At 41.3% G+C, this 20,072-nt stretch overlaps 2 protein-coding genes across 2 annotated transcripts; one reads left to right on the top strand and one right to left on the bottom strand.

The window, feature by feature from the left end:
* Nucleotides 1–197: 197 nt before the first annotated feature.
* Nucleotides 198–14,472, top strand: bckdk (branched chain ketoacid dehydrogenase kinase). The gene is made up of 11 exons (XM_070917099.1): nucleotides 198–521; nucleotides 3,309–3,377; nucleotides 3,484–3,594; nucleotides 5,048–5,095; nucleotides 7,152–7,271; nucleotides 7,590–7,688; nucleotides 8,066–8,139; nucleotides 8,802–8,930; nucleotides 9,701–9,790; nucleotides 9,993–10,148; nucleotides 10,697–14,472. Exons 1-11 carry the CDS (start codon nucleotides 276–278, stop codon nucleotides 10,839–10,841), a joined length of 1,287 nt encoding a protein of 428 aa, XP_070773200.1. The 5' UTR covers nucleotides 198–275; the 3' UTR covers nucleotides 10,842–14,472.
* Nucleotides 14,473–15,834: 1,362 nt separating this feature from the next.
* On the bottom strand, nucleotides 15,835–19,588 carry orai2 (ORAI calcium release-activated calcium modulator 2). Its single transcript, XM_070917384.1, has 2 exons — nucleotides 19,358–19,588; nucleotides 15,835–18,228 (listed from the first exon to the last, which is right to left on the bottom strand). Exons 1-2 carry the CDS (start codon nucleotides 19,586–19,588, stop codon nucleotides 17,647–17,649), a joined length of 813 nt encoding a protein of 270 aa, XP_070773485.1. The 3' UTR covers nucleotides 15,835–17,646.
* Nucleotides 19,589–20,072: the final 484 nt, after the last annotated feature.

Genomic DNA, 20,072 nt, shown 5'->3' with positions numbered 1-20,072 from the left:
TATCTCGTGTGTGTGTGTGTGTGTGTGTGTGTTGGAGGGGGGGCGGTTTCGCTCCGCCTCTGACTGATGGTTGGTTTAGCTGTCATGTCGTCGCCCCGGCTCTCTCCCCGACTGGCCAATGCGTACAAAGCCCTTTCTGTACCCTCTCTACTGTATTCAGATACATGCCTTTGTGCACCATTACGACGCGACCCTAATGGCCTCGTAGCAACCCTCGTTTTCAGTGCTTGTACGGGAACAGGACAGTCCTGTTCACACACCCAGCTCGTCTCCAAATGCGTCCGGGACTGGCGGGTATAGCGGTGGAGATGCTGAGCGGTGCCACCTGCAGAGCCAGGCCGAGGCTCGGCAGCCTCTTGCTGGCCCCCCTCATCAAAACAGTACCGCCGATGTCAAGCACGGGGAGCCACAGATTTCGGTCCACGTCCTCGATGCAGGGGTTTTCAGAGATGGCAAGAGAGCGGTCGAAGACTGTCACGTCATTTTACAACCAGTCCGCAATTGACGTTTCCGCAGAAAAGGTACGAATGTGACTTTTGGCCGGTGTCCTCCTCTGAAACGGTGGTGCTACTACAGTGGCAACGAGGGCGTAAGCTAACTGTAGCTGGATAGCAATGCTAGCTGTTAGCAAGGTTTGTGCTGCATTCATGGACACCGGAAAGGCAGTAAATTCGAAATTCCCCCTCATGGATGACCGATCTACGTTAGCGTTCAAAGCTAGCTAGCTAAATTAACGGCAGTTAAGTTACGACTTCGGACCCGAAATAAAGATGAACCTCGATTTATCTGTCCAACTTAGAGAAAGCTGTCGCCAACAAGCAAATACCCGTGTTTAATATATGAAATTATTTATTTTTTATTTAGATATATTTATTGGAAATATACAGTGTAAAATATGCAAATTCACTATGTTAGAACTGAAATGATTATGTCAAATAAACAAAATGGAAGTTCTCGCCAACGTATATCAAATTAAAACACAAGTAACACAAGTTTAGGATATATTATTTATGACATTACAGTTTATAGGATGGTGACTATGTGTACGATTAACGGTAGAATGACGATAGCTATATATTTTTGATAATCCAAAATCGCCAAGCCCGTTACTTTAGCTCAAACCGCTAATTGACGGATTTTCTCCTGAGTATGTGAATGCAGCGGTTTTTCATGAGAACATTATGTTTAGCTAGCTTAATCTCGGTCAAAGTGTCACCGTCGTGTCGTAAACCTTTCCAGTCCAGTGGTTTGTTGTCCCTGATGTTGACCGTACAGGAAATGCTGTCAATAACAAGCTGTCATTTTAACTATAACCAATAACGAGATAGAGATAGTTGATGGTGTTTCAGCGATGGAGGTTGGTTGACCCAATTAATGGAAGTTAACGTTAGCTTACGATCTGGCTGCTCTCCAGCTTCTAAAGTGTTTTTGTCTGTTGTAAATTAATTTAAGACACATATAGTCTAAATGTGTATTGAGTCCTGGATTGAACAGACCTTCAGAGTGTTTTATTAAACTCAAAGTCAGTCCTCGGTGTGGTAACTTTAGTTATATCTGACATATTCTTCAAGTGTAAAGCAAACATGTAGAATTTTTAACTGAATGTCGAATAATTACAACTGTACCAGCACTTGTATTATAATCAAGGAAATATGTTGTTAAACATGGACAACTCTTTTACTCTAACTGTTAGTGTACAGAGGCCCGGCAAGAAAACTGAGTGCCTCAATAGTTTGTCATGTGTTTACCAACTGTCTGTTGGGTAAAGTGATCAGCTTTTTCACTCAGAAAAACAAACGTCGCAAGTATTTCTTCATAGCAAAATGAGGAAGGAATTTTCAGCTGAGTGCTAACTTAAAATACGACTAACAAGACGACACCCTGCTAGACCACTGTCAACTACAAATGAAAGATGTAGTTGTTTTGTACAGCAGAATTGGCCGAAAGAAAGTAAACAAAACCTAAAGGTGCCAGGAGACTATTAAACCTTTTCAAAACAGATGGAGCTAATGCAGAGTGTAACTGTGAATTCAACTGTGTGTTTGTTGATCCCAGACACCACAAATCTGGCAGATTGCAGTCAGCTGCAGTTTTTGTCTTGTGACTTACACATTAACACGGTACACTGATCCCCAACTTGGGGCTCAGGAGAAGGGGGGGGGGTCACAAGACCATTAAATGCATAAGAAGGAAAAAATTAGATTGCAGTGATCTTGCTGTGGATGCTCATATCTTTAGTGACCTTTTCTTTTCTTTTCCAGCCGCAGTCTGGTCAAATGTTCCGCTTGTACTTTCCAGTTCTGCACAGGAACACACTTCCGCCTCTCTGCACTTGAGCAAACCTTTTCGCAGTGTCATTAAAACGAATAGCTGTCTGACTGAGGTGTGCCAGTTAGGCCCCATTTACACCTGATTTTACCATGAGATCCTATCACAATGCATTTTGCATGTATTTACACCTTTCATAGTAACAGCATTGATATCCAGATACAGATTGCATGTTAATTGCACGTCATTGACTTGTAGGTGTAACAGTGTTCATTGATTCAGTGACCTAATCAGTTCTGATTCACCACCTACACTCTGGAGACACATCAGAGGTTTCTCTCATATAATACATGAGCATTAGTGACTCCCTGCACACACACATATATTTTTATACAACACTTGGTGGCCTAGTGGTTTAATTCAGTCATTTTTAGTAGAGCCCTGACCACTGCTGGATTATAGAGGCTGATACTGATATTAATATTTGCGGTACACATGCATGTTTGAAAAGCATGCATGTTTTCCCTCAGTTAAAACATCTGATAATGATACATTGGCTGATACCCATTATTTGACATGAATGCATAACAAACATTTTTGTCTCTTTGAAGACTTGTGACCATGATATGTTTTGAATGGGACATTTTAGAGTTGAAAACAAATCATATCACGTACAAATACAGACATTTCTTGATATTTATTGGCTGCCATCTACTTACCTAATACTAGATTTAAAAACGAAAAAGAAAATGTGCCTGTCACATATCGAAAGTTGGCATCGAATGTGTTTTCAGATTTGTAATCTTGTTTACTTATTCTTTGGTCAGATGCAAAGTTCTTATATGGCTGCTTGTGTTTATACAACATGTAACATTTGAAAACTTATATTATTTCCCTAATTATTTCTGAATGTGTGTTGCTCAGGAAATGTTTGTCAGAGTTTTACAGCTGTTTCTTTTGTAATGAAGTCTTTAGGTCCCACGGTGACTTGCAGTTCTGACTGAATGTGTTTGTGATGGTACATGTTAATGTTTCCCCAGGCCTCAGTGCGACTGACCTTAGCGACCCTGCTGTATTCTGGGAAGTCTCCTGATGGACACCACATCTTGGTAAATATTTCAGCCACACTGAGAGAAGTGCATGTTTAATGAGAAGCTCTCTGATCTCTGTGACTCCTCCCTCACTTGCTCTTCATTGTTATGTGTGTGATCTCAGAGCAGTGCCAAGTACCTACACAAGGAGCTGCCTGTGCGAATCGCCCATCGCATCAAGGGCTTCCGTAGTTTGCCCTTCATTATTGGTTGCAACCCCACCATTCTGCAAGTGGTAAGAACACACTCCTCCAGACACACACAGCACCGCTTATGGCTAAAGTGTGCAGCTATACATGAAGCGAGAGTGTATCGGCCATGCAGCAGGTTCTATAATAAGAAAGTGACAACTGGGCCACTGCACAGGAGAACTTTGAATGAAAGGAGGGAAAGGTTCTCTTGAGGTGCTTTCACACCGCTGCTGCTTCCATTGTTCCCAATGGGAAGGGGCGGTGTGGCTCAGGAGGTGGAGGTGGTCGTTCAGTAATCACAGGGTTGGCGGTTTGATCCCCACCTCCTCCTGTCTGCATGTCAAAGTGTCCTTGGGCGAGAAACTGATTGCTCTCGATGGGCAGGAGCTCGCTCGCTCTTAAGATGACAATAAAGTTGCTCTTTAAACTTAAAAGTGTTGCATAAGTTTTGACCTCTTCATACTTTTTCCCTTCTTCATGCACCTTGGAAGTAGGTGAAGTAGTGCCAGAAATCCCTACTCTGCTTGTATAATACAGTATATCATGTGGACTGGCAGCAGACGTAACCTTCAGTGTGCAGCGTTTGGGTCAACGTGACATGATCCATTTCTGATAAGCAAAGCTTTTATTTTCACAAGAGCAGGGAATGTCAAACAGTTCCTACTTTTAATACCTTTTTTATAGGGACTGTTTCTTCAGGAGAAGGTCATTCCAATGAAAACTTTCCACACTGAAGTCTGTGGATTATCCAGAGCAACCAGGACACTTCCTGGAAAGACACATTGCTGTTGAGTTTTCGAAATGCCATTTTGGACAAACAAAATTCCTTTAAACCCCCTCGTATGGAGGTGGTGGCACAAGCCTCACACACACAGATGCCTCAGCTGATTCGCAACAGTTAAAGGATATCAGAGTCTGGATCGTAACATTTCTTTTATTTTCAGTGAGAGTTTCTAGTTTGTGTCCAGGGCCTCCATGTGGGAACAATGTTCTCTCCTTTTCCCTGCAGTCCCTTCGTAACCGATTCAGCGCCTCTGCATGTCTCGTTGCTGATGAACTTTCACCTACATTCCTTCCTTTCTGGTATCACGGAGCTCCTCTGTGCCGATTGCATAAAGCGCAGCTCCTTTTGTATGCCGCCAGTCGTAATGTAGGTCAGGGTGGTTGTACTCACTCCGTCAGCTCTTCTATCAAAAAGAAAACAATGGTTGAAGCAGATTTCGAGTGTCAGCTGATACACATCCAGATTACTGTATGGTCCTGTTATTTAAAGTTGAATTTAATTGAGGATGGGAGGAGTTGTTCAACATTGTTGGTAAAAACAGACTATTCATCACTTAGAAGCATCCTGAAATGTAAGCCACATGTTGACTTGTCAGTAGTGGTGTGGGGCCCAGTCAGGGACCGGTGCTGGTGGTGTGATGCTTTATGGTTGGATGGACGATCACAGAGAGTCAGTCTAACTACAGCTTCCATGTCTCTTGTCTTTTCTTGCAGCATGAACTGTATATCAGAGCCTACCACATGCTCAGTGACTTCCCCCTGGTGAGTGTCGTACACAAACACAGACACACAAACACGTAGCAAACACAGACACACACACAAACACACACGGGGTCATAAGGTTAAGTTCGTCATTCCTCACAGAGTGGTTTACTTCTGACCATAAACAGGAAGTGTGAACATTTGCTGTCAAGTCCTGCATGTAGCAGCACCAGGATTGGTTGATCTGTTCAGCAACCTGAATGTAACCCCTGAGCCCTAAACTATTGTTTTTCATGAAATCTACGGAATAAAAAGCGCAAAAGAGTAATTTGGTGTGACCCAAATCCCCCAAAAGCTATTTAATGTACAGAGAAAAGATTCAAACCCTCATGTTTGACAGGCTGAAACAAGCTGATATTTCTGAGGTTTTTTTTCTTGAATGATCTGGTAATTCTCAAAATTGTGTTTGCATTAATTACATACAACTCTTCACTGTGACACTCTGGGAAGAAGATTGTTTTGCCATTTAAGTTCTTTGGAAACTGAACAGATGTCTAACTGCAAAGTGTCGGACATTTAATCCTCAGTTTGATAAACATGGCTGGCTGTGCTGTGTGACATCTGCTGAATAATAATTCTTATTAATGTAATAGATAACATTATTACTTTCTCTTTGGAACATTGCTCTAATATGCTGTACACTTCTATACAATTGTTGGACGCCCCTACAGCTGCTGCCTGAAATATTGTGTTTGGGTGCATCAGAACTAACTGCAATAAAAGATCTGTGTTTGAATTCAGATATGGTGCATATGGAAGAGTGAAAAGATAAATATTTACAGTGTACAAGGTAGCAATAAAGGTGGTGTAAGAAGAGATGACTAGCTTTAGGTGTGCATGTGTTTGAGCCTCTAAATCACTGATCAAAATGTAATTTACTGTGTAATTTGTTGTTGATACAGGTTTAAATATTACTCAGTATTCAGTATTATGATAACAACTCTGTTATTGCTAACAAAAGCTGACAGCTTGTGCAATCTTCAGGATGGATTCAGTTTCAGAAAACATGCACAGAGTGGAATGTGGGTCAGCCGTCTTCAGTTATTTCGTGGTTGACAGTGACGGTGAACAGCCTAAGCTCTATATTTGATTATTTTGCCTTCATTGGGTCCTTGGCAAATACGACAAAATGTGTTAGTACATGTAAGACTGCAGATAGTGACAGACCTGATGAACACGTTTTCACGTTGTGCTCTATAGAAATTAAGGCGCCCGTTTGTTCCCGCATTTAGACTTATCAGTGTGATCTGGAGAGTGGCTCTCTGGCTTTCTACACTCGCTAAAAACAGACATGTCAAATTAAGAAAAACATACCTCTGACAGTGCGTTTAAATGTTTGCATCCTCCTGGACCTTTTTTATGTTTTACATCTCTGAATAATGACGTAGCTTTTCTGATTCTGAGGAACAAGAATATTTGCTTTGTGAAAACAAATCCCTGAAGAGATAAGCCAACCACTTTAACTGAGAATAAAAGAACCCGGCACAGTCTACTTTGGAAGACACATCGAAGACACCGGCAGGAGTTGACAGAAATTGTTTTTTTATCAGATGTCTTTCATTTGTAAGAAGAGTTCCGTCTAACTTTAGCTCTGCTACACACACTTTTCAAATTCAGTTTTATTTATATAGCGCCAAATCATATATAGAGCAGGTCTAGACCATACTCTTTATAATATAACTTGCATGGTAAGCTGTCGTCAGTGAAATTCAATATTTTCTGCAGGTTTTTCACATTAAAAGACAGCAGCGAAGTAGAAGCAGCTGGAAAAGATGAATGAATTAATGAATAAACAAAATGAACCAACAGCATTTTCAAGAAGAATCTCAAAGCAACAGAGCGGTGAATCTGTTGTTGTACCGATGGATTTAGTGTTTCTATGCTGAATTTATCAGGACAACAGATAAACAGGAGGAAGTGTTGAGTTTGCAGAAACATCAAATTAAAACAGGAATAGAAATGATTAAGTATACCTCAAAGTGAATAAAAGCTTTCTCTCTAAAATGGAACTTTTTAAATGTTATGGTTTAAAGGGTTTGCGCCCCTCTATTTACAGATCAAGGATCAGGACATGGAGGCTCGCTTCTGTAAGCTGGTGCAGCAGCTGCTGGACGACCACAAAGACGTGGTCACCATGCTGGCCCAGGGCTTCAGGGAGTGTCGCAGACACGTCCAGGTAAGAACTGCACCCCCGAAACTCTCTGTGATGGAAATGATTCCCCACTAATGATCTTGTAATGATAGCCTATGTAGAGTATCCTATCGAGGACTTTCATCAAGGTAATTCAAGGTCCTTCAGTTGTTGGAAGATTTTTATTAGATGTGTCATTCTTTTCGTTTTGAAACCTGCTAATCTGATCTTAAAATCAATGAGTGTAGTTAATATTCCATATTGTTGCTTTATAGTAAACCTTTATTTGATGGGTTTCATCAGCTCTTTGTTTTTGGTGCCACTGTTGGAGCTGTTTCAGGACTATTACTACTTCTATTTCAGGATGAGACAATCCTCCGCAGCTTCCTGGACACAACGCTGTGCTCTCGTCTGGGAATCCGAATGTTGGCCACGCACCATCTCGCCCTCCACGAAGACAACGTACGTCTTATCGTTTCTACGCTTCAAATGATTTTTGACTTTCCCACCTTGGCTGTGGCTCTCAGCCCCGAGCCCAATACTTCCTACTGAAGACAGTAATCTTTTAAAACGGGACACAAATATGTAGTTTCATTTTTTTTTTTAAAGATCAGTAATTTCCTAAAACAGCTGATGTAGTTTTTTTAGGAAACAAGAGGAAGGAGTGCATTTGTTGGGAAATACTTGCCATGTTTGTTTTGGCAATGATATTTTATAACAGCCGCTGAATTAATTGAATAGCAGGATCTACAGTATACATATTAGAACTATAGCCAATATAAATATTTCTTTTCTTCGTTTGTGAGTAAAAAATGTAATTACTTCTGTTCTTGTTTCAGCCTGATTTTGTTGGGATGATATGCAGACGTCTCTCCCCCAAAAAGATCATAGAGAAGTGGGTGGACTTTGCCAGGTGAGTGTTTGGTCACACAGCTTCTGTTTATTTATCACCTCTCGATGATGTTCTGCTTCTGTGTGAGCGCTCTGTTGACTGAGGGAAGTCAGAGTTCAGCTGATAAACTCTCAGGAACGAACGCGTTTCAGCGCCTCGAGCTGTAAATGAGATACGAGCTATCATTCCTGTTTACCTTCTGAAATCTTATCAAATGACCTTTTCTGAGTCAGTCACTTTATCTGAGTTCGAAAGAGAGAAAGTTCATACAGTTTGTGGACTGATAAACCAGATCGGAAATAATCAATTTATCTGTTGTTATTGTTTGGAGCAGAATACAAGCTGGTGAACACAATGAAATCAGCACATGTGAAGTATAATTACAATTACTATACATTTGTGTTGTAGCGAGGCTATCTTGCTAACCGTACTCTTTGGTTTATGTCAATAAAATTCAACTTAGCTTGTTTAGCAGTAGTTTCCCTAATATTGTTAATGATTAATAAAGATGAAATCCTCTTTTACTGGCGTGGGCAGGCCTCTGAAGGGGACGTGACAGAAAATGTTTGAGAACCACTAACCCTATCATGCAAGGTTCTTACATTATATAAAGCAGAGGAGGTGGTAGATCAGATCCTGTACATTTCGGTAAATGCTCCTCATGCGTTCCTCACGTCCACCAGGCGTCTGTGTGAGCACCAGTACGGCAACTCTCCCAGAGTCAGGATCAACGGACACGTAGCGGCTCGCTTCCCCTTCATCCCGCTGCCTCTGGATTACATCCTGCCCGAGCTCCTCAAGAACGCCATGAGGTAACTTACCACTCGCACATCTGTTCTGTTGTTTAAACTGGTTTCAGTGAAAATGGCTAATAATAGAATCCCTTCAACAAAAAATAAATCAGATTTTTTTTCTACTTGAAACTTAACAGAAGAATAAAAAATGTCTAGATGAGAATGTCATCATAAAGAAACTCTCCATCGCCTCAGTTTAACCGTTGTTTTGAGTATAAACATTTCCTCCCATGTCGAATCATTTTGAAACTTACAGTGTGAGAAAAATATTAAATAGGCAAACAAAAAGAAGAAAAAATGGAAATGAGAAATGTTGCGGCGCTTGTGAACAGTCTTTATTGGACATTGGGAACAAGTACACATGCAGGACTGCACGGTTAAGATCGTGGACATGAGCCATTAAACGAGAGCGTGTTAACTAAAGTGAAACTAAAATAAGCTTTTGTTGGAATCCCTGTGAGAAGCACTCCAGTTCTGTGATGTTCGTCCAGAGCGCACGCTGTCAGGATAGTCCATTTAACAGTGAGCTTTGTTGTGCAAACAAAGACTAAGGCTTTGTTTGGTGAAACTTTCTGTATGCAGAAGAGTTCACACGTTTATATAGCTTTTAATAAGTATTAACACATTCATATAAACACAGGTTTGTGAAGATCTGTACTGGCGAAATCAAAACTTTAAAACATAAGTAAGACAATAAGATGTGTTGTGGCAATGTGCCACAATTCAAATCTCAAGATGAGAGCACAATTTGCACACTCACCATTTTCTCCATCTGTTTGTCTCTTCAGGGCCACCATGGAAAGCCACCTGGACACCCCATACAATGTGCCCGATGTGGTCGTCACCATTGCCAATAACGACATTGATTTTGTCATCAGGTGAGTGGATAATTGTCTCTTCCGATGCTACTGGTTAAAAAAAAGAAGACAATATTTAATGCAGTTCCATAGAGGAGGTTTGGATTGCTCTTACTCTGGTCCCTCGCCGACCAGGTTGTCAGGAGAGACCCTTCATGTGTTGCTCTCAAAGTAGAAAATCCAGCTTTATGAAATATAACTTTTTTTTTTAATCCTTTTTAAGGATTTCAGACCGTGGCGGCGGCATCCCTCACAATATTATAGACAAGGTGATGGACTACCACTACAGCACGGCTGAGGAGAGCGCCCAGGACCCCCGCATGAGCAACCTCTTCAACAACATTACCAACAGTGGAAACCAGTCCAGCCCTATGCATGGGTATGTTCTGGAGGCTCGTGTTGGAAAGATGCCTTAATAACACACGTTATGTTCATGTTTCCTTTGTCACCCCTCTGTCAGGCTGATTTACATTCTGTCTCATACAATCGTGCCTCAGGCCCCATTTACACTTTTGAATGTAAAGTGATGTAATGCACTTTTGTTTATACTTAACCACATGTGTGCATCACTTGTCAGTCAGATCTGAAATCTAATAGCATCTGTCGTGCTTCTCTTTGTTTGTTGACTGCAACGAAAGCGCCAGAGGAAGAATAACTTGTGCCGTTGTATTATAACTATAATACAATAACAGTTTATCTAGCTGGCTAACAGTTATGCATCAGCTAACAAAAACACGCGAATGAACGGCGTAGACGGACCACAAGCCCGTATTTACCTGCACGTGGCATTTCACGGTTCATCTACACCCAGGTTAATGTTTTACAGACAACAAATCATTTTCAACCAGGCGTGGATCAGTCAAGGATATAACTTGAATGCCTCACTGTCATCTTAAAGCCGCTGTCTGCGTCTTTTGTGTCTTGCAGGTTTGGCTTCGGCTTGCCCACGTCCAGGGCCTACGCCGAGTACCTGGGCGGCTCTCTGTCCGTACAGTCTATGCAGGGCATCGGCACCGACGTCTACCTGCGTCTGCGCCACATTGACGGCAAAGGAGAGAGCTTCCGAGTGTAATGCTCCCCGGTGGGTCGTCGTATGCAGATCCCAACCTAGGAATCAGGCCATGCGGGAGTACAGAGGGGTTCCCACCAGGAAGGCGGGCATGGACTACAGGACTTTGGTCCACAAAGTGATAGCCTACACAGTATGTTGTCGGAAGGCTCCTAAATTCACCAACCCACTACTTGTTCCTTTTTGTTTTGCCTTAGACTGATTATAAGCTATGTTAGCTCTCAAGTTGATGATTTCAGTTGTTTCCCTTTGTGTTTTGTACCCTGTGGCGTGTCGTCTTGGCGTTTTAGGGGGTGAATGAACTTTTGAATGTGTTTTAGGTTATCGGGACAAACTGTGCATGATAGTGGACATGGATGTTAAATGTGGAAGGAAAGGAAAGGAAAAAGGGCTTCAGTTTTAAAGAAGTTCACATTGAAGTTTCTTGTCGCATAGCCTCAAAATAGGAACCGTTTTGATGATTTAAAGTTTCAAGTGAAACTTCTGATACACTCCAGCAACCCTGTCAAAATCTCCTCAAAGTGCACAAAGCTGCTCACATGTTCCATGGTGATCAATGGTTTGAATAGCCAGATCTTTCCTCAGTGCGTTATCACCTGTTTGTAACAAAATCTAAGGTCTTCAAGGGGGAAAGGCTTGTGTTGGTGGGAGCAGCACACAAGAATAATTTCAGTGTCCTCATGTTGAAGCTGATAGGCTTTCCAGCATGTAAACCTCAACCCTTAGCGACATGCTACAAAGCCTTCTCTGAGATCAGCCGGGGGGCTGACAAACACAGAAGAAAACTGCCAAAACACCAAAAGCTCATTAACAGATTTCTGTCTTGTTCTGTTTTGAGAACACACGCCGCGGTGAACGTCTCTGTTCAGCAGTATTTTTGTGGAGCTTTCAGGCGGGAGGCCGGCCGAGATGTTCAGTTGCCTTACTGTGTGACGCTAGTCCTTCAACTGCATGCTGACTTTTACTTGTTTTCTGTTTTTTTTGTTTTTTTGTTGCCTTTATCGGTTCACACAGATGCACACAACATCAGTCAGATTCATTAGTTCAGATGTTTTTGCACAATGAGTAGATTTTCTGTTGTAATGCTCAGCACTTGCACCAATCATAGCAGTTTTTTGACATTGTTATAACTTTCAGAGTAACAGTATACCAGAGAAGTATTGTCTAATATTGTCTTCTTTTTTTTCCTGTTTTATCTGACTTTAGATTTTTTTTTAGAAAGTGTGTCTGTTGTATTTCAGGTTTGCTGTCTTTTTGAAATAAGTTTTGTATAAGGTAACATTTCACAACCGTTAACTATGGAAGCTCAGACTGGCTGAGGTCGCTCGTCACTTTTAGGTCCATTTTCTCCAGATCTCAACTTGATTATGTCATTATCTTGATGCAACAAATGGCCACATCATCTATTTATTTTGTGATTTTGGCCCCTTTTTTTCTACAAAGTTCCCTAACGACGTCATTGGTGAAGGTCTCAGTATGCTTCAAACAAGGTCGCACTCGAGAAAACCTGCCATCATCCCCTCCTCCTGGCTGCATCCCATATCCTCCCTGATCTCTCTCTCTCCATTAATTACGCTTATTTGCATGTCTTTGTAGTCTTGACGCAATTCATCGTACAAATGGGGGTAACGCCACACACTTGCAGACAGTCTCTCTCCGAAGGCATTCATGTTGTTGCACTCGTTTGTAGACAAACAGAAAAACACACAAAAAAAGGAAGTAGTTTTGTGAGGAGTTAAAAAGAGAGCTTCTGTTTCAGAAAGTTAGAAAATTTGTCAGACGCAGCATGTCAGGTCCGCCATCGAGGGTGTTTCAAACGCAGTTAGTTTGAAGTCACTAGTTCAGTATCAAGGATGTGATCCCTCACAGGCCTCCCACTCACAAACACGGCCATTTTGTTCATGAAATGCAAGATCAAGCAGGTGGTGGGCGAACTTACTATTTTGCCATTTTGTTTTTTAAGCCGTCATTTTGAAATAGTGATGAAATTAGAACGTTATGTCTTGATATGAGACATTTTTGTTTAATTCAAAATGTCTCCTTATCTCAGGACAACGGTCAACATCATTCCTCTCGAGCTCAAGACAAAAACATCCATTTATTTTAGAAAATAAATAATTTATGATCACGGATACAACTTGTTGTTCTCAAACAAAATGCCAAAATAATCAAGTTGTGATCTCAAAGTAACGCATCAAAAATGATTAGCAAACCATGGCCACTCTTGAGTTTCCAGTTGGAGTTATATGAATCAAGTAACAGAAGAAAAACAAAACATGCGGTTTAGAAATTTGCCCCAACAGACGGTCACCTCAAGCACTCCTCATATTTTGTTGAACATTCCCCAGTGAGCACCAGTTGTCAAGCAACAGATCATCCTGAATGCTACTTTATACTTTTATCTGTTGGGAGCTTTTGTTATTAGATTAGTTTATATCTTTTTTTAGCAGAGAGGGCATTGAGCTGTAATTAACAAGATGGGAAATATATTGAATACTTTGTAAACCATCAGAAGTGCAGATTTATACGTCTTCTCCTTTTTGGCTTTGAGGGAGACTCAACCTGTTAGTTATTGGTTATATAATTACTGGAGCTGTACAACATTTTATTCTAAAGCTGCATCTTAAAAGCTTTAGAACCACATACGTTGTATAGCCAACCTAAGGGGGAAAATGGGACTTTTTTTTGTCTTAAAAAACCTATAAATAATATAAGATTCTGAAATGTTTCTTACAAATTAAGTAGCTGGTTCAGAACAAAACGTCTCCCAAGTTTCTTTTTTGACATACGAATGTTCATTGACTTAAAATGAGATTTTAGTTTGTGACAACATAAGTGAACCCGTTAATTCAGTTGTAAGATATTTAAACGTAATCTGATTTGATCTGAGAAAGGCTCATATTTATTTTGACGTTTAAAAAAAATCAAAAATAACCCCCTGCATAACTCACAGATCCAGAATGACGGCCCGTATTATCTGTACCTGTATCCTTGCTGAGGCCGTGTATATGAATTGATGTGTTTCTTGTGGCTTTGAAGGTCTTGAAGATGTAGTATATATGTAGCTTATGCATGTAAAGCGGGAGGGGGGGTGTAACGCCACGTAGCTGCCAGATGTTGGTAAACAATTGTTTAAGGTTTGTGTCCCTTTTGAGACACATTAGCAGGTAACCAGCAGCATTTTCTTGTATTCCAAAATGTTGCTGGTAACATGTTGACTTGTAAATTTTGGATTTGGCACCCAGGCTGTGGCTTTTATGAGGCATGTCTGCCCTCTGCTGGCCTGAAAAGAAAAGAGCAGGCAGACTGAACTATATTGTTCTTGCGGGGGAAATATTAAGTGCATCATTTCAGTTTTTGAAGTGGATGTACAACAAATGAGTTTCTGAATTTCCAGGTTTCTGATTTTGTCTTTTTTGCAGATAGAAATGAGGATCGACAAAAAAATAAAAATGATTTCAGCGTCATCTCCAGTAAAAGCCAAATATTGGAGTCAAATATTGGAGTCGTGTTACTGACTAAATGTGCTGCCACGGAGTGTTTTGTCTCCTAGACTGAAATTCGTTTCTCCCACATGTTTTCTGTTGTGTTCAGGACTCTGTAAACATTAAATTTTACTTGGTTGGAACTTTGAGAGTGATCTTCATTTTTTTTTAACTCATTTGTGATCCATCTGTTTAATTCTCATAGTTCTGCGATCCTTTTCTTTCTTTCTTTCTTTCTTGTACGTCTCTTGTCAGGAATTGATTGTTGTCCCATGAGTCGTGCAGCTCTCTAAGGGAGAATCTGTAAATATTTGCAGGCCCTATTTACCTGAGGTGTGCAGTGGAGAGGGGGACATTTATGCATCACATTTCATCAAAACAATTGATTTGCCCACACAGAAATGAAAGCTGCTATTCTCCGTCTGTGGCTTCACATAATAATGATAGTCACAGTCATGGGCATTTCTCCTTTTAAACAGAAACCCAGTGTACTCTGTATTAAAGCCAGACCAATGCATTGACAATGCTTTATTGGCAGTATTTGATACACAATATAGGTGTGTTTCGGATGTTGTTATCTATAGTTTTTTTTATACATTTGTTTACATTTCAAGTAAGTCTACTGTTCAAAAAATCTTATATTAATTGTTAATGTCATCTTTGGTAATAAAGGTTGTTGTTTAATAGTAAAATTTACTCACATTCTTCATCACAAAATGATTTTGTTGAAACAAAGAGTCTCCAGACATGCTAGTGGCTCTGTGAGGCTGTAGCAGATTATTATGGGATGTATTTATGGTAAACTCAGTGGTGTTTTGAGCTAAATGCTAACAGCTTTCTAACATTTGCTAATTAGAACTAAACAAAATGGACAGTTGATGACAGGAAAGTCATTCGTTTTGCACTGATTTGGTCATGAACCAAACAACCTGATGAAGGCGGCGCTCACTTAAAAATGAAGCCTGTAATATCAGATTTCTTTTTTGCCACTTGGGGGCAGCAGAAACAAGCTGTGAACACGACATTGACATATCATCATCTTTTAAGGTGAACAGTTGCTTATTTACACATCCAGCAGTCAGAGAGCAGCTTTAACATTTGGAGTTTGTGTTCAAGTGATGAATGTAAGTCCAATATTTACTCTCTTTTAGTTTTTGGTCTCCAACTCCTGAGGGAAACATCTGGCTCTTCAGCCGCCTTCACTGTTGCACTATTTTCACATTGTTATTATAAAAATATCAATTACACCAGCTTTAATGGATCACTGAATGTATTACAATTCACCCTGATAAAGACATGAATGTCTACCAAATTTCAGAACAGTAATTTTCAAAGAAAACCACAAATGTCAACCTCATGGTGGCGCTAGAGGAAACATCAGGGGGTCACCGACATCATCGGGGGACCATGAACAGCTGTACAAAACTACATGACAAGGATTTATAATAATACATTTATAGGATTGTGTCAAGATAAGTCAACTGGTTACAGACACACAAGACACCGTTGTAATATCTTTATTTTATTTTGGAAGTCTGTTGCAGGCTTTGAATTCCATCTTCTGCAGTTTTCATTTAAGAAGCACAAATAAACAAGACACGAGACAAAGCAAGATATTCTCTGATAAGAACCCCCGGCACTCACTCGCTGTACAACTAAACTACAAGTGCACTTTTGTCTCCTCTGAGAAGCGAGAAACAAACAACTGAGCAACACTTTGGTCAGTCATCTTATTTGGAATGTGATAAACAGGTTGGTACACTGTTTGTTAGTTTTTTTAAACACAGTAACTTATTCTGACCTCATCCAAGGAAGTACCGACTCTGTGATGGACCTCCTCTGAAAGGTCTCCAATATTTAGTTCACAAACTGGAGGTCACAGGTCACGCTGATTACAACATGCACTCTGTGACTTCTCATTTCTCTCCAGCCCTTTAGGCCGTCATCCGACTCGACGTTTAAACTTCGTCATGCTTAACTACGTTCCTAGCAAACAGATCAGCTTGTGTTATGACCTTAAGCAAATTTCATAAAAGGCAATCATTCTGTAAGGCAGAACTATATTTGGACAGTAACACATTCACATTTAAGCACTTTGAGCAGTGTGCAGAACGGACTGGTTTGACACCTTTTACACAGGCTCCGTGGTCTTTGTAAAAGACAATAAAAGCTATTTGAAGGACGTAAATGACAAAAACGTTTGAGGCTTGTCTGAGATTTTGGACTTAAAAACACAGTGACAATTTTACAAGAAAGCAACATTTTTTTTAAGACTTCACAACAGACCTTTTCAACTCTGGTGGTAATTTGTTTACCATGCTGCACTAAACTCTCTCACACATGGTGTACAAATGCCCTCGAAGCATGACTCGGCTCTTTGCGGTCAAAACAACGAACTCAGTTTTATGTGAAACACAAGCCTGACTGAGGAGCAGGTTGAGTGTGAGATTATAAAATCTGAATCAAGTGTTGAATCAGGTATGTAAATCCAAACCTCTTGAATCTCTTAATGAATCCATTTTAACATTCAACATTTGCAAAGAACTATATTTATGAATAACTAAAACTCAAAGTATAAGATCCGTAATCAGCTTTTGTTGGCTGAGAAGCTGCTTGCACCAAACAGTGGAGGTCCTGAGACACAACTTTCAAATTGATCCGCTTAAACGATTGACATATGAGTGTAAGTTGAACTGGGAGATTCCACTCTGTTGGTGTGTGAGTGTTGTTAGAGAGTGGTTCTTCTTTCTCTAACAAACAATCTTTGGCTGAGCACAGAAAGCAGCTCACAGAGAGCAACAACAGTTGAGTTACATTTCGGCATTATGGCAAATATGGCTTTAACGTTAGTTAGCTTAAGCTCCCAAAAGTGACGGCAGCTCTTTTCTAGCAAGGACTGAGGGGAGAGATCAAAGATTCAATAAGAGATATAACAGCCTCAGAGTGAGTCCAAGTCAACGTGGAACCAGATTTGAAATGGAGCCGGCTATTGTCACCCAACCCTAGACATGAAAACAGACATGGCACAAAAATGGCACACAGAACATAATAGCCCTTTTTTCTGTAAACCTTTTTTTACATTATCATTGACCAACACATGTTACAGATCTAAAACACAGACAAGGTCACTGCACAAATCCTACGGCGCAACTTAAAAATAAATTAGCAGTCTGACATGTATTGGCTGTCTGTACTGCAACATGAGGAGCTTTCAAGCTCACTGCCTACGAGTTCAAGCAATGACCAGAGCCAACGTCAGAGAAGGGAGAGGACTTGACGAATATAGGACACAAAGGGAAGTCCTTAAAGCTGCCGTCATGTCATCACACAGTCTGGAGGCCCCTCTCGTGGCCGTCTAGCTGCACCTTAATCTTGTGCAGCTCCTCGATCTCCTGGTGGTGCCGCTCTGTCTTGTGGCGCACCAGAGAGCGATAGAAGTGAATGGTGAACACCAAAAAAATCACCCCCACTGGGACCATGATGATGGTGGAGGCCAGCGCAGCCTGCCAGCCGCTGTCCTGCGGCGAGAGTGCCGTAGGCTTCGTCACAGCGGTGGCTGTGGTGGTGCTGCAGGTGGTGGGCTTTTTGGCCGTGCTGGAATCTACGGGCAGGAACTTGATCCAGCAGAGGAGCACCACCTCTGCTAAAAACAGCAGTATGCCTAGGGCTGTAGAGAAGCCCCAGGCCAGCTCGATGTAGTGGTGCATGCGCTCGTGGGGTGACTCGCTGACGGAGTTGAGGTTGTGGATGTTGCTGACGGCCTCCACATTGGGCAGAATGCAGGTGCTGATCAGCAGAGCGAAGAGGTGCACCGCCACCAGCACGGTGGTGCACACGCTGAAGGCGATGAGGAGCACACGAGGGTAACTGTACTGCGTCTCCAGCTCCACCTCCACCATGGCCACCTACACAGGGACAACCAGGTTACTATAGGTCCATCACACCAAGATACAGTGTGTGTAAACAAATCTCAACCCTGTTCAAATCAACGTATTAAACATCTTGTGACCTTGACATGTGGATTACACAACACGGACCACCGCTGATAGAGCTGCGAAGAAGGAGGAGTTATTTTGAGTGTTCAGGGTTCTGCAAGTAAAAGTCCCATTCCTTTTCGGCAGGCAATGTTAGGTAATCAATAGTTTGACCCTCCTAATGAAATAATCATTACAAAAGTTGAACAACTGGTTATAAAAACTCCAAAAAGGTACAAGCCTGTGACTCCTAAGGTGAATTTCCGTAAGAAACATCCAATCACGGAGCTCAAAATTCTGTTACTTGCACCACTACAGGAAAGTGGAAGGTAAAGATTACACCTGATAAAACCATCAGCAGTTTAAAAAAAAGTTCCATTTCAGATTGTGGGTGGATGAAAGACAAGGTGTTCTGAATTTGAGGGCTTATGTTGCGTTCCAGCATAACTCAGAACTCGTAAATTTCCAACCTCCTGCTAGAAAAAGTACAATGAAGCGCCACTCAAAGACAAGTCCATCTACCCAGATTTTATGAAGAGGCAGTTGTCTGAAGTCACTCGACAATGGCAGCACCCATGGAAGTACACATGGTATACGGTAAACCATCAACTAAAAGGCAATGTAAAGTATATTTGTCTGTACTCAATCAAAATACATATTATCATATAGTAGTGTTATTAGGCAGCTGTATTCTCTGTATTCGGGAAAATGTTAAAAATGCCAAAAAGTGACAACATTAGGAAACATACAACATTTACTGACTTTTGAAACATCAGTTTGTCGCGGTCAGCTGTGCTTTCGGTTTACGTTTGATGTTGTCAGAAGATTAAATTAAAGAGGACAAACTATGAGCATTAAGATTGCTGTTCAGCAGCAAACACGGAAATCTTAAAAGCACAAACAGGAAGTTTAAAACCAGTTCCTGCCCACAACATGAGAGGTACTGTGGTTGATTGTGTGAGCTGCCTGGAAAGTAGCTAATCAATTAGAAACTAAAAACTTTCCATGGGATGAAACATGTGTTGGACTGAAGCTGGTCAAAAAGGGGAGTAGGACCGACCATTGCGAAGCCGGAGAGCAGTGCGGAGGTCCTGCTGGAGGCCTTCAGCTTGGCCCGGCTCAGGTAGAGTTTCCTCCAGGACAGGGCCTGCACTGAGTGGTGGTTGGAGCTGACCAGTTCCAGGTAACTACGTCGCACCCAGTCCCTGTAGTCCATCCCCCCGCCGTCCGGAGGCCGCTCTGAGACTCCTGGTGCCGGGGAACCCATAGGCACGTTCAGCTCACTGCTCATAGCACCTGGTGGGTAGAAGGGGAGAGATGGTCATGCAGACGCTATCTTCGGCTCCTCCTCACCAGAACTACATAAGAAGCTGCAATGCAGTCAATGTCGTGCTCTTCTTTTTTAAAAAATGTAGAAGTTGTCAAGTATTTTTTATGAGGTCAGACCTCGTAACATTTCTGCAAAACTTCCAGCATGAACGTAAAGCCTTCAGCAGCACAAGAGAAATACATAAATGCACACCTTCTTGAGAACGCTGCAATGAATTAAATCACTTTATTATTTATTGAATAAGGTTATTAAACTACGTTTGATAAACCACAAAGCGCTGCGAATGAAACAATTCTAAGTTGTTGAGGAGATTCTCTCCATCAAATCAGTCAATCAATGTTTTTATTTTTATAGTTACATGTACATAGTATGGACCAAAGCCACACGCCACTACATTAAAAAGTCTAAGATAGTTTCAAACTCCCACCCCTAAAGGGCCTTTATA

Source organism: Enoplosus armatus, chromosome 13 (genome assembly GCF_043641665.1).
Source record: "Enoplosus armatus isolate fEnoArm2 chromosome 13, fEnoArm2.hap1, whole genome shotgun sequence".
NCBI classification, from domain to species: domain Eukaryota; kingdom Metazoa; phylum Chordata; class Actinopteri; order Centrarchiformes; family Enoplosidae; genus Enoplosus; species Enoplosus armatus.
Note: the sequence above shows the minus strand (reverse complement) of the source record. Positions and strands in the feature narration are given on the sequence as shown.